The following is a 14,968-nucleotide window of genomic DNA, read 5'->3' as shown; positions in this document are numbered from 1 at the left end:
GAACTGTAGATACAGCCAAAAGGTGTAATAAAACCTCGTCCATCCTCTCCATAGGTGATTCAATTTGAAATATCTAAAATATTACGGTTGTATGGTCAACATTTTATAAATGCAACACTTTGCACAAAATCTAAAGATCCTACAGATAAAGTAAAAGATATAAAAAAGCATATTATTCGATATATATTTCTCATCAAATTTTAACAATTCTATCATAAAATTAGCAAAATTTAATATTCGGAGTTTTTATAATTCTTGGTCATGTCTTCTGTCTTTTACGATTATTATAAGATGTTAGTTGTAAGTGACTTGTAAATATCTCGAATTAAGAAAACTCACTCGCAAAGATTGCAACTCATGCAAAGCACATTAATTATTATCAAAATAAAAACTGTCCCTTCCATACTAGTTACGAAGCACTTAGTGCACCTTAAACAGATATTAGATAATAAAATCATTATATCAGTAACAATATCAAAGATCCAATTAAACGTCAATTGTATAATATTTCTGGATATTTTCAATCGCGGTCATTTTCTTAGTATTGTTTTATTAGTTATATGATGCAAAAATTATCGTGGTTCTTTATATGTAAGTATATCTAATATTGTATTTTTTATAACCAGACAAAGGCAGGAAAATTATAATTGTTGCAATGCTTTATTAGCGTCATTTATACGTGATAATGTACATACATTATCACATAAATACTAACTGCATAGCTTGGCGTTGCATATCTATGGCACATATCATTTCTCTGCATATCACAATTCTACTCTTTATGTCAACGGTATGTAACAATTCGGGCGCCATTGCTTGTTCAATACGATAACTGCAAATAACATTCCTGTTAATAAATAATTTTTCAAAAGTGTCAGAAAGAAAAATTAATTTGTGTGCAAATTTGATTAATTTTGTTTCTTTATATATGTATATCAGTAAATATCTTTTGTGTTTATGCGCGATTAGGAGAAGGATTAGGAAATCGTGCTCTGTAATAACAGGTGGCGGAAGCTATCAGAAATCGGAAACAACCACGCGGCTGTTATCGGCTCCCAACCCGAATGTCCCGAAAGTTTGTTCCTTTTGCGTGCGACTATTGAAGCGATAAAAATAGGAGCATCTAAGAAATAGGAGCATGCGTGCGGAGCAAGGCCTTGCTGTAGACAAATAGATAAGTAGAAGTTATATCATTCATTAAATGTACGAAGAGCTTTCTATTATATATATCTTTTCTGTCTTCCATTTGTTTTTTTGAATAATTACGCAACAATTTGTTTCTCTCCGATTTGTTTACAAGTATCAGCGCTGCTTTGTGCAAAAGCTGCATACTCATTGCGGAGTCGCAGACACGTAAAGAATAATATAACGAATAAAGTATACATTAGTTGAAACTAAAAAGTATGATTATTATTTAAAACTAAAACTCTCTTGAGTTACTCAATAATTTCTAACAAAAAGTACTTGAAACAAAATGTAATTCTTTTGATATAATCTAACTATTCGTCGTTTATCTTACTAATCCTTTCTTTACCTGGCAATTTCAAACATACCGCAGATATGCTTTAAATACGAAAAGATCATTGTTTCCGTTCCTACCGATACAATTAACCCTGTAGTTATCGCTGCGTTCAAATGCACAAGAACTAAAAAATAATACTTCTCTGAGACATTGAAGTACTTGGTTACAAATTGCATCGTATGAATTGCATAAGACTCATTGTTCGGTACAATAATATCAAGAATGTACGGCCAATATACTATACCAGAATTACTACATAGGCCGCATACAAGAAATACTAAAACGAAGAAGAAGTCTTTATATAAAATCAGGTTTTATTTGTATCTCCAATATTCCTCAACTTCTTGTATATATGTATTTCTTTCATATCACTTTTTCTTACTTACTACTATGGTCGTAAAATGTTTTCCAATGTATCCATATTTGTCATAGATAGCAATTTCGTTTCTATCCTTTAGCTGATCGTAGATGTATTGCAGTTGGTCCAATAAATATTTGATCTATCGTGATAATATTTTATGGCATATACCACGGTAAAGTTTGAAAAACCGTTGTTACATACATAGCTTTATTTATGACAATTGCTTCCTTTCTGGGGAAAGTAGAAGTACAACTTACAGTTTTTATATTAATCCAAAATGAGAGGGGTAGACTCGTAAGCGTAGCAAAGAATGTCACAGAAGACAATATTCTGACAATAAAATCGAAACTATATTCTGCAATGAAAAGTCTTGAGAGCTGCAAACATTAAATTTATTGACCCGTGGCGACTAAAGGTTTTAAACTAGCATACCAAAGTTATAATCACGTCAGTAAAACTGGTAACTACTGGTTCATTTATGTCAAACGTATTGTTTGTAGGTTTTTGTACATCAGATAATGTAAATAAATATAAAGGTTTTTCATTATTTTGTTTATGGAAATTGCTTTCTATGGAAATATACTATAATAAAAAATACATCTATGTTCTGACAAGTTTAATACAATTAATACATTGTTACGTCCAGAGCTCCGAAATACGGTGAGCTCAGGAAAGGAAGGGCCGAGGCCGGCGCTGACGATTGCGCTCCGGCTGCAGGATCAACGACCAGAATCTTCGATCTTATCCTGAGATCGGAGAACAGACATATACGATAGTCGGTCCCTTTTAGATCAAGGAACTGAATCCCTGTTACCTGCAATAGAACCTTGTGCGACCTATTGAGAGAAGGGGTGAATTGAAATAATATGAAATAATCGAGGGGAATTGAAATAAGAAAGAAATTTTTAAATTCAAAACTTAACATGGTATACTTCTAAATAAATGAATATGATTCAGGTCGAGTTACACTTTATTTAGTATTTCTTAAATGAATCGCACATAATAAAAAATAGAAAATCTAGCATTTACTATTATTTATGCACACATTAATTCGAAACAATCTTGCGAAAAAACGAATGTGTGAGGTACGTGTTTAAATTCCTATTCCGCCCTAGTGAAGGAAGAAAAATGAAATATCAGGAAAACAGGGATGAGGACCGGGTACCGCCGATTTCTAATAATTAGAAGGACGATGTTGGGATCTGCGTCGTTGTGAACTGCCCAGAGCTCCGCCAACTCCATGAAGTCGGGCTCGAGGAGTACGTTGTCGGGGGCAAAGTTTGAATAAAAGTGGAGTATGCGTCTAGAAAACGCTCTCGAAGAATTTCCAGGCATTGGTGTAGAGATAATCAGGCAGAGAAAATTAGGGGGAAGTAGTCAGGGTTGTGCGGGAGGATAGTGGAAAGGGTCTCCACTTCCTCCAAAGGAATTGGAGAGGGAGAGGGGGATTGATTAGAGAAATCGGAGACCCGAGCCTTCAATGAAAGAAACAGGTAAGTAGGATAAGGAAGAAGGAGGAAAAGGAATATTTCCTCTCAAACGACATAACAACTCGGCCATCAACCAGTATTCTATGGATGATCTGTCAAAGGCGGGTGAAAGAAAGTGGCGAGAGGGAAGGAGAAAAATGAGAAAGGAGAAGAGGAATGATTCGCACCGATTGCATTCGATAGTTCGCGCGGAAGTTTGTCGTCCCAATTTGTGAATCTTGGGATTCTGATCTGCTGCCGATGGGTGGCCGAGTGGAGAGAGCCGCGTTCTTCGAATCACAGGGCCTCTTACGGGCTGTACGGGGAATCACTTAAAGAAAAGCACGGGATGAATATATACTAAACAAGGGAGAATAAGTGAATAGAAGAAAGTAGGAAATGGAGTCAAAGAAACAGATAACCCAAATCAGCACTATAGAAAATAATAATGGTTGCGATTTACTTGATTAATCTAGTTTCTAGTTGCACTTAATCAGAGGAGTCCTGAGTGCCGTTCAGTTGATTGGTGCCGAGGAATATTGGATACAAGATTGCATCACACTAACTTGGATAATAACTTGAGACTCAAGAAGAAGAACCCTATGAGTGCGAAAGAAGAAGATTGTGTATAGACGGGAAGACTAGAAGTGTTGTTGGAGAGTTGCGCTGTCCGTTTTATATCGAGAGATGTTTTACAAGAAAGGATTTGGTGTTAATGTTTGGATTTTTAGGATGGATAGGAGAACATCGCATGAGGTGATTCGCCAGAGGCGAGGCGAGGTTTGCGATTTCGTATTGGAAAGAGATTGGTTGTTAATTTTGGGATTTAGGCGAGATGGAGGAACATAGTTCAAGTGATTTGTGTATGGACGCAAGAACCGAGTCTTAGAGTTTTGCATGAGGAGAGGGTATTGTTAATTTTTTGGAAGGTGAGGGAAGATAGAAAATACCACTTAAAGTGATAGCCGGAAAAAGGAGTAGAATTTTATAGGTTTTGTATTAAGCAATTAGGATTAAGTGCGATTGAAGGACACGGCGGAAGATGCGGCGAAAGATAAGGCCTTTATATGCTGAGATGGCATCCCTTGTGATACCCCAACTTCTGGCCACTTTGTGCTGGCAGTACACAGTTGCAGCAACAAGCTTATTTGTCCAGAAATTTGCAAAATGGACCTAAGTGACTTTTGTTTGAAAGAAATAGATTTTGCCGCAATCGAGTACGTGCAGGAATTCGTCTAGACGCGAGTTGCGTCTAAACAGACGCCGGACGTGGTATGATGCAACATCAATAAAGTAATAAAGTAAATCCGAGTGAAATAATACAGAAGTAAAACTTTATAAGTTCTTTTTCCCGAAAGGAAGGCACCGTGGAGTCTGCTGGACGTAACATATTACATATAGATGTTATTTCATTATTTAATAATTAATTTTATTTTATACTATTATTTCATTTATTACTTAATTACTAAACTAAAATAAAAATAAAGGCATTTTTATAATAGATCTTCTTTATAATAAAAAATAATTTTGCGCGTAGTTCTTACTTTAAAATTTTATACTTTTATAATTTACAATTTTATAATTTTCATGTTATTAAAACGTCATTAAAACATCATTAAAAAGTCACAAGTTCCGTCATATGTTACGTCTTTTCAATGATTTCGGATAACATCTGTCCATGACATTAGTCCGTCATTTTAACGTCATTACATTGATCATGTGTAGTCAATCTCTGATCACTTCTGACGTTATTCACGTAGGTTATCCTAACGAAGTATGACATACCTGAAATACAATACTACTTATCAAAAGACTGCAAAGCAATGTTGCCTGAAAACGGGTGAATATCGTTTCCTCGTCAGGCCACAAGCCGAAAGCGAGTAGAAGTAGCCGATTGAGACTGAAGAACCGCTTCTTAATACAGACCATCATTGACGGTAAGTGAAGCTTCGCATTTGACTGCGAAATGGCAATATATAGCGATTCCTGCATTGAGGTAGAGGATGGTGGGAGCACTACAAGAATGTTTTACGATTTTCCTCACGACTCGCGTATGTAATTTCCAGGTAAATTATTTAATTTATTTAAATTGGCATAAACGTATCGCAAGATGGTGCATAACACTACCATGCAATTATAACAGCTGTTTGATGACAATTTACTGTCTCCGCACGAGAAAAGTGCTCAATACTTAAGAAATTTATCTCAAATGAAAAGAAGAAAAATTTCAACGTGTGTTTCCTTCCCACGAAAAATATTCGAAAAATGATGCCGGAGAAGGAAGTACACGCAAGCGCAGTTCCCCTTTCTAACACTCTTCAGTTCTTGGTGCTTCAGTCCGTTGTGTGCAGTCATGATGTTCACATCGTGGGTTGAGCGGAGCAGCGGCTTATCGATTTTATATAGGTACATACATCTAAAGTCTGGAATTACCAGTAAGGTACATACAATCACCAATCTGTTATTTGCAATTAATGTTGCCTTATGCTTAGTGAAGGATTTAAAATGTAAATATAAGTGGGACTCCACAATATTTTGTTGTGGTAATAAATGTAAATGGAAACAATAAAGGTCATAAATTATCAACTTGCACATTTATATTGATTAACTAGCTATAAGAAATCTTAGAAATCTCTCTCTTGGCAGTTTTACAGATATTGATAATTTAGTGTTTATACGGAAAGATGGTAATAAAAATAAGTACTTGATTTTGCGACGAAAAGAATTCAATAGATGTTTATTTGCCACAGAAAAACACATTTATAAGACAAACTTTTAATAGGAATTTAGTTCACTTCTTCTCACTATTTCAGTCTTATGTGCCTAATTGTAAAATGAATCCGTTCTTTTTCCCATTCATTAAGTATATGTACATCTTCTGTTTCTTTCTGGAGAGATACATACACACATCATCAATCTAATATGCTAAAGTGCTGGCCTCTAAACAAAATTGTTAAGATATATTTAAAATAAGTTCACTTTAGTAGAGTGTTATACATAAAAAAGGTATTTTATTGTTTCACAACGTATTCTACATTTATCTATCGTTCTTCATATTATATACACTTTCTTCAATAAATTTTGTTAACAATGTAACTTCATATTCTAATAACATTATCGTCACAGCCATCATTCCTAAATGCGTCCATTTTTTATTTAATTCAAATCCATATTTTAAATTGCGATACACTGGCAATATCTGATGGTCGGATAAATTTATTAACTGCATGCGAACAAATTTCTTAGACTAAGATGCAGTAATTGTGTCGCTCTAGGAACCTATTTTCAACTACGCGCCAACAAATTCGTTAGTCTTAAAAACGCAGCGATTTCCTATTCCAGATTAGTAAGAAACAAATCAATTAATAATATTCATTGCGAAAAATCCGACCATCAGATATTGCCAGTGCATCGCGATTTAAAATATGGATTTGAATTTAGAACTCCCTGGCAAATAAAAGATTTTCTATACTTTTTTATTTAAGTTCCTTTTTACTTATTCCCTTCATCAGTCATTGATGTTTCGCTTTACCTTGGATGCATAGCATACATTAATCACAAATGCACGAATACATTATCAACATCTGTAAATCGCAGACTTGCAGTTAAGTCACGTAGACAATACAAGAACACTTAAGTTCTTTGTGTATGGATGTGTGTGTATTAATGACATATTACTTACATTGTGGAACCTTCATTTAAATAATGTCCCATGTATTTAAGGTGAAAGATACTCTAATGTGTCGTCGATTTCGTCAGTTCTGTGATTGATTGTGAGCATATTTCAACTAACGCACCTTTTGTCTATTTATTTTGTAGGGAGTGTTACAATTTCGAAAGAAATAAAAATACTTTATGTATCTGAATGTGTGCTTTATATCTATTATAAGATACTATCAAGCTAACTGCTTTTTACTGCACCGAGTACATGAAGGTGAAGTAGGACATTGACACTTTAACCAGCTGCAAAGAAGTACGTTCCTGTTTGCACTATTTGCACAAAACATTATTCATATAATGTATTTTACGAATATAATAATAAGTTTATAAGCATATAATAAATGTGTTAATATATTATAAAAATACGTACAATATGTGTAATATATATAATAAATGTATATATATGTTGGAGCAAGTTTTGCATGATTTCATTAGTAATATAAAACTACATTTAAACTAAATTTAAAGGATAACGCGCGCAATACTTCCATAAGAGTTATATATATGACTTTCTTCTTCATCGTGCTAAGTGAGCCTACCTCTCGTTGCTCAGATAGTCACGCTACTCTTATGCGACTACTACGACCGATTAGCACGTCCGTGTGTGTGACAATTTAAATATCCTTAGTATAGTATAGTAAAGGAAAAATGAATCTTTTTTTAGCCTGTAGAATATAATAACCTGCTTGCTTCAACAATGCCTACAAATAAATGTAATAGCTTTACTGTTGCGAAACATTCGAAAGATGCTGTAATTAATCCACCGACACTCAGAGTGCAACTTTTAGTTCTCCTTTGTAATAGAAACAGTATCAGTTTCTGTATGTGTAACGGTGCTAAGTACCATGAAACGTTGTATCTAGAAACAAAATATATTAAAATAAAATTAACGGAAGTGTAAAACAATAACTTCTTAATTTTTCGTATATATGCATGAGTTGTTAATTTAGTTTTCTCACTAAAAACTATTAGGACATAGTTGCAAACACCACACATAAAACTACTACTTACGTAACTATTACTTACGTAATTACATATACGTGATTACTATGATCTATAATTTCTTGCCCAACATAACTGCCTAAAAACATTATCGTCAGAAGTGCAGATACATCCAAAAGGTATACTAAAACCTCTTCCAACCTCTCCATTGGTGATTCAATTCTAAATACCTAAAATTTCACGGTTGTATGGTCAAAATCTTATAAAACGCATTATTTTGCACAAAATCTAAAGATTCCTACAGATAAAGTAAAAGGTATAAAAAAAAGCACTTATCTTATTAAATATACATATTTCATCAGTTTTTAACAATTCTATTATAAAATTAGCAAAATGTAATATTCGCATTTTTCATCATTTTTAGTCATGTTTTCTATGTATTTTGATCTTATTTTCTATCTTTTAAGATTATTATAAAATGTTAGTTGTAAGCAACTTGTAAATATCTTGAAAGTAGGAAAACTCACTCGAAAAAGGTAGCAACTCATGCAAACTACAGTAGTTATTGCCAAAACAAAAGCTGTTTCGTCAATAACAGTTACGATGTATTTAACACTTCTTAAACAGATATCATTATTAAACAGACATTATTATTATTATTATTATTATTATACAATAAAAACGTTGTATCTGTCAGTACTAATATAAAAGATTCACTTAAACTTCAATTGTACACTATTTCTGGATATTTTTAATCGCAGTCATCTTCTAGTAATGTTTTATTAGTTATATAATTCAAAAATTATCGCGATACTGCATCTGTATATCTACTACTTGTTACAATGGTTTATTATTATTAGTGGCATGTGTAATATATATACATCACATAAATATAATACTAACTCCATAGCTTGGCGTTGCATATCTATGGCACATATCATCTTTCTGTATATCATAATTCTATTTTTTATATGACAATTATGTAACAATTCGATCGCCATTGCTTGTTCAATACGATAGCTGTAAACAACATTCCTTCTGAAATTAAATCATTACTCCAGATTCTTTGAAACAGAACACATAATTCTTCTGATAATCTAAACATCGAATGTTTATCCCACTAATCATTTCTTTACCTGGCAATTTCAAACATACCGCAGATATGCAGGAAATACGAAAATAACATTGTTGTCGTTCCTACGAATACAATGGACCCTGCAGTCATCGCTGTGTTAAAATGCACAAGAACTAAAAACTGATATTTCTCTGAGACATGAAAGTACTCGGACAAAAATTGGATCATAGGACTTGTATGAGACTCATTTTTCGGTACAACGATATCAAGAACGTACGGCCAATATACTATGACAAAATCACCACATAGGGCGCATACAAGAAGTACTGAAAACAAAGAAGAAGTCTTTATATAAAAACAGTTTTTTCTTGTATCTCCAATATTTCTCAATCTTTTTTTCTAATCTATTTTTTATATTTTGCTAATATGTATAAAACCTTGTTGTAAATTTCTATATTAGGGGTATCACCTCCGATTTCGTTCAAACTTTGCACGAAGCTTCCTTTTGGTCTACAATTAAGAGTCATAATATTTTCAAAGCGGGCAAACAATATGTCGTCCTTGGGAAAAATCATCAAATGGTACTTTATAATGAAAAACTGAAATTGAAAATATCATAACTCTTCAATATAGGCCAAAAGGAAGCTTCATGCAAAGTTTGAACAAAATCGGAGGTGAGACCCCTAATATAGAAATTTACCAACCTTGTTTATAATCTTTTATATGTATTTCTTTCATATTACTTTTTCTTACTTATTATAATAGTCGTAAAATGTTTTCCACTGTATCCATATTTGTCATAGATAGCAATTTCGTTTCTATCCTTTAGCTGATCGTAGATGTATTGCTTTTGGTTGAATAGATGTTTTATCTATCGTGTTGAAAATATTTTATGCCATATACCGCAAAGTTTGAAAGGACATTATCACATATACAACATTATCACAAGGAGTTATTTCTGAGAGACGCTTTCTTTCTGAAGAAAGTAGAAGCACAACTTACAGTTTTCATGTTAATCTCTAATGAAAAGGGTGCAACCGTAAACATGGCAAAGAATGTCGTGGAAGAGACTATTCTCACAATAAGATCAAAGCTATATTCTAGAATGAAAAGTCTTGAAAGCTGCAAACATTGAATTTATTGATCTCAGTGGCGAATTGTTAATTACGTAATTCTGAATTATATACTTCAATAATACTCAACAAGTTCACGAAAATGATTAGCCAAAAATTTATTATGACTATAGCTTCTGAACTACCATACCAAAGTTAAAATGACGTCAGTCAGAAACTGGTAAGTACTAGTCCAGTTATGTCAAATGTATTGTTTTTAGGTTTTCGTGCATCACAAATAATGTAAATAAATATGAATGCTATTTCGCTTTTGCTTTGTTTATGGAAATTTTTTTTAAATATACATATACTATATCTATGTCCTAACAAATTTAAATAAAATTACTATATTTCATATAGATGTTATTTTATTACTTAATAAAAATAAATGCATTTTTTATAATAGATTACCTTCATAATAAACACTAATTTTGCATATAATTTTAGTTTCATACTTTCCATGTTATTAAAACGTTATTAAAACGTCATTAAGAAGTCACAAATATCGCCATGTTACATCTTTTTAATTATTTGAGGTATAATCTATCCATGACATTAGTCCGTCATTTTAACATCGTTACATTGATCTTTTACAACCACTGACCAACTCTGACGTTATTCTCACGTATGTTATCCTAACGAAATATTAACATACCTGAAATACAATGCTACTTATCAAAAGACTGCAAAGCATTGTTGCCCGAAAACGGGCGAATATCGTTTGCTCGTCCGGCCACAAGCCGAAAGCGTGTAGAAGTAACCGATTGAGGTTGAAGAACCGCTTCCTAATACAGACCATCATTGACAGTCAGTGAAGCTTCACATTTGACTGCGAAATAAAAATACCCAGCGATTCCTCCACTGAGATAGAGAATGGTGGAGACACCACAGGTATTTTACAATTTTCCTCTTGCCTCGTGTATGTAATTTCCAGGTAAATTATTTAATTTGTTTAACCTGGCATAAATGTAGCGCAAAATGGTGCATAATACTACAATGCAATTGTAACAGCTGTTTGATGACAATTTCTCTGCACGAGAAAAGTGCTCAATAAGTAAGAAATGTATCGCAAATAAAAAGAAGAACAATTTTAACGTGTGTTTCCTTCCCACGGAAAAATATTCGACAAATGATACCGGAGACGGAAGTACGCGCAAGCGCAGTTCCCTTTTCTAACGCTCTATAGTCCTCGGCGTTTCAGTCCGTTGTGTTCAGTCGTGATGTTCACATCGTGGGTTGAGCGGAGCAGCGGCTTATCGATTTTATATAGGTACATACATCTAAAGTCTGGAATTATTAGTAAAGTACATACAATCACCAATCTGTTACTTGAAATTAATTTTTTGTCTTCTGCTTAGTGAAGGATGTAAAACGTAACTATAAGTGGGACTTCAAAATATTTTGTTATAATATATACTAAATATAAATAGAAACAGTATAGTGCATCAATATCAACTCAGTCACTATTCATTATAGTCATTAATTAGATAGAAGAAATCTTGATGTATTTTTTTAATCAATATGTTTTGTTGCATTATTGGTGACAGAATATTGCATAAAATCTGAAAAGTATTTCAGTAATGTATTGGGTCGTCCGGAAAGTTCGTGCCGATTTTGAAGGAAAATTTAAAGGCAACATTTTTTTATGTCGATAAATATTTATTGACTTATGTATGCACCGTTTTGTTTCACAACCTTTGTCCATCTTTCACGCAACTGGAAGATTCCATTCTCCCAGAACTTCTTAGGTTTCTCGGCGAAAAACTCCTCAAGGTGGTTTTTTATGTCGATCAAAGAGTTGAAGTTCTTGCCGCTAAGAGAATTTTGCACAGACCTAAATAAGTGAAAGTCTGAAGGTGCAATGTCTGGTGAATACGGTGGGTGAGGTGGCACATCCCAGCCAAACTCCAACAATTTTTGTCGGGTAGTCAAAGAAACATGAGGTCTGGCATTGTCCTGATGGAACACGACGCCCTTCCTATTAGCTAATTCTGGACGTTTTTCCTGAATCGCTGTCTTTAATTCGTCCAGTTGCGAGCAGTACTTATCTGCATTTATCGTTTGGTTGTGTGGTAGGAGCTCATAATATAGGATTCCTTTCCAATCCCACCAGACACAGAGCATGACTTGTTTTGGATGAAGGCCGGCTTTCGGAGTGGTTAATGCTGGTTCATTTCGCTTACTCCAGGATCTTTTTCGTTCTACATTGTTGTAAATGATCCATTTTTCGTCACCCGTCACTAATTGCTTCTAAAATGGTACGTTTTCGTTGCGCTTGTACAGAGAGTCGCAGATGGAAATGCGATCCATTAAATTTTTTCGGCCAAATTATGCGGAACCCATACATCATAGCGACTTACGTAACCAAGCTTCACTACATAATCGTGGACAGTGGTTTTCGATATTTTCAGTATCTCTGCTAATTCACGTGTCGTGTAGCGCGGGTTATTCTCGATTAGTGTCTTGATTTGGTCATCATCAGTAGTAGAGGGTCTGCCCGAGCGTTCTTGGTGTTTAAGGTTAAAATCACCAGCTCTAAACTTAGCGAACCACTTACGTACGGTTCTTTCAGCTAAAGCGCCTTCTCCGTAAACAGAACATATCGAATTTGTTGCTTGTGAGGCATTTTTGCCTTTCCGGTAATAGAAAAGCATCAAGTGTCTAAAATGTTCTTTGTTTTCTTCCATCTTCAAAAGAGTACAAAACTGACACGAATCAATTTATCTCAAACAACTTTTTTCCTAAAGATGCGTTGAAATGTCACCTTTAAGCATATGTATATAAATCGCATGTTTTCAATAACATTGATATATTCAGACATGTTCCAACGCCATCTGTTAAAAATCGGCACGAACTTTCCGGACGACCCAATATTATCTTCATTAATTCTGCAATAAACGTATGACAAGAAATGCTTTTATTTTGTTTACGATTTTTGTAGACAACTTTATACACATCATTATTTGGGAACAATAAAAGATTATATATAGGTATTATTAACAACTTTATTCTTGATAGAACAATGAAAGGGAAAGTGCCCATACTAGTTGTACCAGAGAGGAACCTGAGAGCGGCCGGGCTGCCGTTTTACTTGATACCGTTTTATTAGACTTGATTGAAGCGCTTTACGCCCATTTTCGAAAGCATGCCGAAATATGGAAAACTGCCTCTTTCTAGTAAAAACAATATCACTTTCTGTATGTGAAACAGTGTTAGATATCATTAGACATATATTATATCTATAAAAACAGTGGCGGATTGCTTCAGCGAATGATAGTTTTACATGAACAGATACTCATAATTTAGCGTTTTTAATATGGAAAGATGGTAATAAAACTAAGTACTTGATTTGGCGATAAAAAGAATTCAGTAGATGTTTATTTGCCACAGAAAAACATTTATAAGACAAACTTTTAATAGGACTTTAGTGTAGCTCATCTCTTCTCACTATTCCAGTATTATGTGCCTAATTGCAAAATGCATCCGTTCTTTTTCCCTTTCATCAAGGATGTACATCTTCTGTTTCTTTCTGGAGAGATATACATGTTACCGTTAAAACCCGAAATCCGTGAATACTAGTTTTAACTGAAATAATTTAGTTAAAACTAGAATTGATTAATTGTTCTTAGTAAATTCGCGTTCTTGACGCTATTAATTAAAAAGTTATTAACAAAAAATGCTTAATGAGTAAAGTAAATGATTCCGCATGGGTTCGACGAGGTCCGTGTCTTGGACATTCCACGCCAATCGGGGTTCATCATGGGCGGGGTAGTCCCCCTGGAGTTTGCATATATTTTTTTCGGTGGGGGTGCAGGCCTTCGGTGAAGCACCTCCATCTGCAGTACCCGCCCCACGCAAACACTGTCTAGTCATCGGTACGATTCCACATGGGTTTAAAGAGGTCTATACTTTTGACTTTTTACGTCATTGAACGAATGTAGAATCGTACCGATCGCGATGACTCGACAGTATGGGGCGGGTACTGCAGATGAAGGGGCTTCACCTTCGGCGAAGCACCTTCCACCTGCACCCCCGCCGAAAAAAAAGATAAACAAACTCCAGGGGGACTACCCCGCCCATGGTGGACCTCGATTGACGTGGAATGTCCAAAACACGGACCTCATCGAACCCATGTGGAATCATTTACTTTAATCATTAAGCATTTTTTGTTAAAAACTTTTTAATTGATAGCGTCAAGAACGCGAATTTACTAAGAACAATCAATCAATTCTAGTTTTAACTAAGTTAGTTCTGTTAAAACTAGTTTTCACGGATTTCGGGTTTTAACGGTAACATATACATACACACCATCAATCTAATATGATAAAGTACTGGTCTCTAAACAAAATTGTTAAGATATATTTAAAATAAGTTCACTTTAGTAGAGGGTTATACATAAAAAAGGTGTGGCGATTGCATCGCCGCAGACCCAGAAATTAGAAAGACGCGACCCAACGTATCATGATACACATATACACGCACATATACATACGCGTACATACGGGTACAGAGTCAACAACTGAAGAAGGTAGACAACACGCGAGACGGAAAGCAAGAAAACAATAATAGAGGAAGCCGTTACAGACAACCGTCATAATTTATTAAAATCAAGTAAAAGTTGTATTTTGCTATACGGATTGCGCCGATGCACATGTACGTCATATTTAAAACCGCGAGTCAAAGTTTAAAGACGGTTAAGCGTAGCCCGCGGAATGGATAGGAAAGCGAAAGGTTTTCTCTCGGGAAGATTTTGAAGTCTTCGAGAGA

General features: G+C 34.4%; 2 protein-coding genes and 1 long non-coding RNA gene across 11 annotated transcripts; 1 reads left to right on the top strand and 2 right to left on the bottom strand.

The window, feature by feature from the left end:
* Nucleotides 1-335: 335 nt before the first annotated feature.
* On the bottom strand, nt 336-2,114 carry LOC113561852. The gene is made up of 4 exons (XM_026969271.1): nt 1,909-2,114; nt 1,535-1,799; nt 716-832; nt 336-429 (listed from the first exon to the last, which is right to left on the bottom strand). The coding sequence occupies exons 2-4, from the start codon at nt 1,696-1,698 to the stop codon at nt 336-338; spliced, it is 375 nt and encodes a 124-aa protein (XP_026825072.1). The 5' UTR covers nt 1,699-1,799; nt 1,909-2,114.
* Nucleotides 2,115-4,873: 2,759 nt separating this feature from the next.
* LOC105282622 lies at nt 4,874-5,938 on the top strand. Its single transcript, XR_894548.2, has 2 exons — nt 4,874-5,289; nt 5,419-5,938. It is a non-coding gene; the product is annotated as an uncharacterized LOC105282622 (long non-coding RNA).
* Nucleotides 5,939-6,060: 122 nt separating this feature from the next.
* Nucleotides 6,061-11,501, bottom strand: LOC105282623. Of its 9 annotated transcripts, none has more exons than XM_026969058.1 (11): nt 10,857-11,482; nt 10,092-10,211; nt 9,843-9,960; nt 9,151-9,415; nt 8,918-9,052; nt 8,542-8,632; nt 8,099-8,244; nt 7,799-7,931; nt 7,035-7,315; nt 6,825-6,936; nt 6,061-6,292 (listed from the first exon to the last, which is right to left on the bottom strand). In XM_026969058.1, the coding sequence occupies exons 1-9, from the start codon at nt 11,001-11,003 to the stop codon at nt 7,265-7,267; spliced, it is 1,206 nt and encodes a 401-aa protein (XP_026824859.1). In that variant the 5' UTR covers nt 11,004-11,482; the 3' UTR covers nt 6,061-6,292; nt 6,825-6,936; nt 7,035-7,264. The 9 variants fall into 9 exon arrangements, with proteins under 9 accessions (XP_026824859.1, XP_026824862.1, XP_026824863.1 ...); XM_026969061.1 differs by adding an exon at nt 10,293-10,524 and having other exon boundaries at nt 7,035-7,931; nt 10,613-10,952; XM_026969062.1 differs by adding an exon at nt 10,353-10,524 and having other exon boundaries at nt 7,035-7,931; nt 10,613-10,952.
* Between the last annotated feature and the right edge of the window lie 3,467 nt (nt 11,502-14,968).

This window comes from Ooceraea biroi, chromosome 4 (assembly GCF_003672135.1).
Source record: "Ooceraea biroi isolate clonal line C1 chromosome 4, Obir_v5.4, whole genome shotgun sequence".
NCBI classification, from domain to species: Eukaryota; Metazoa; Arthropoda; class Insecta; order Hymenoptera; family Formicidae; genus Ooceraea; species Ooceraea biroi.
The sequence above is the reverse complement of the archived record's forward strand: the minus strand, read 5'-3'. Positions and strand labels throughout refer to the sequence as shown.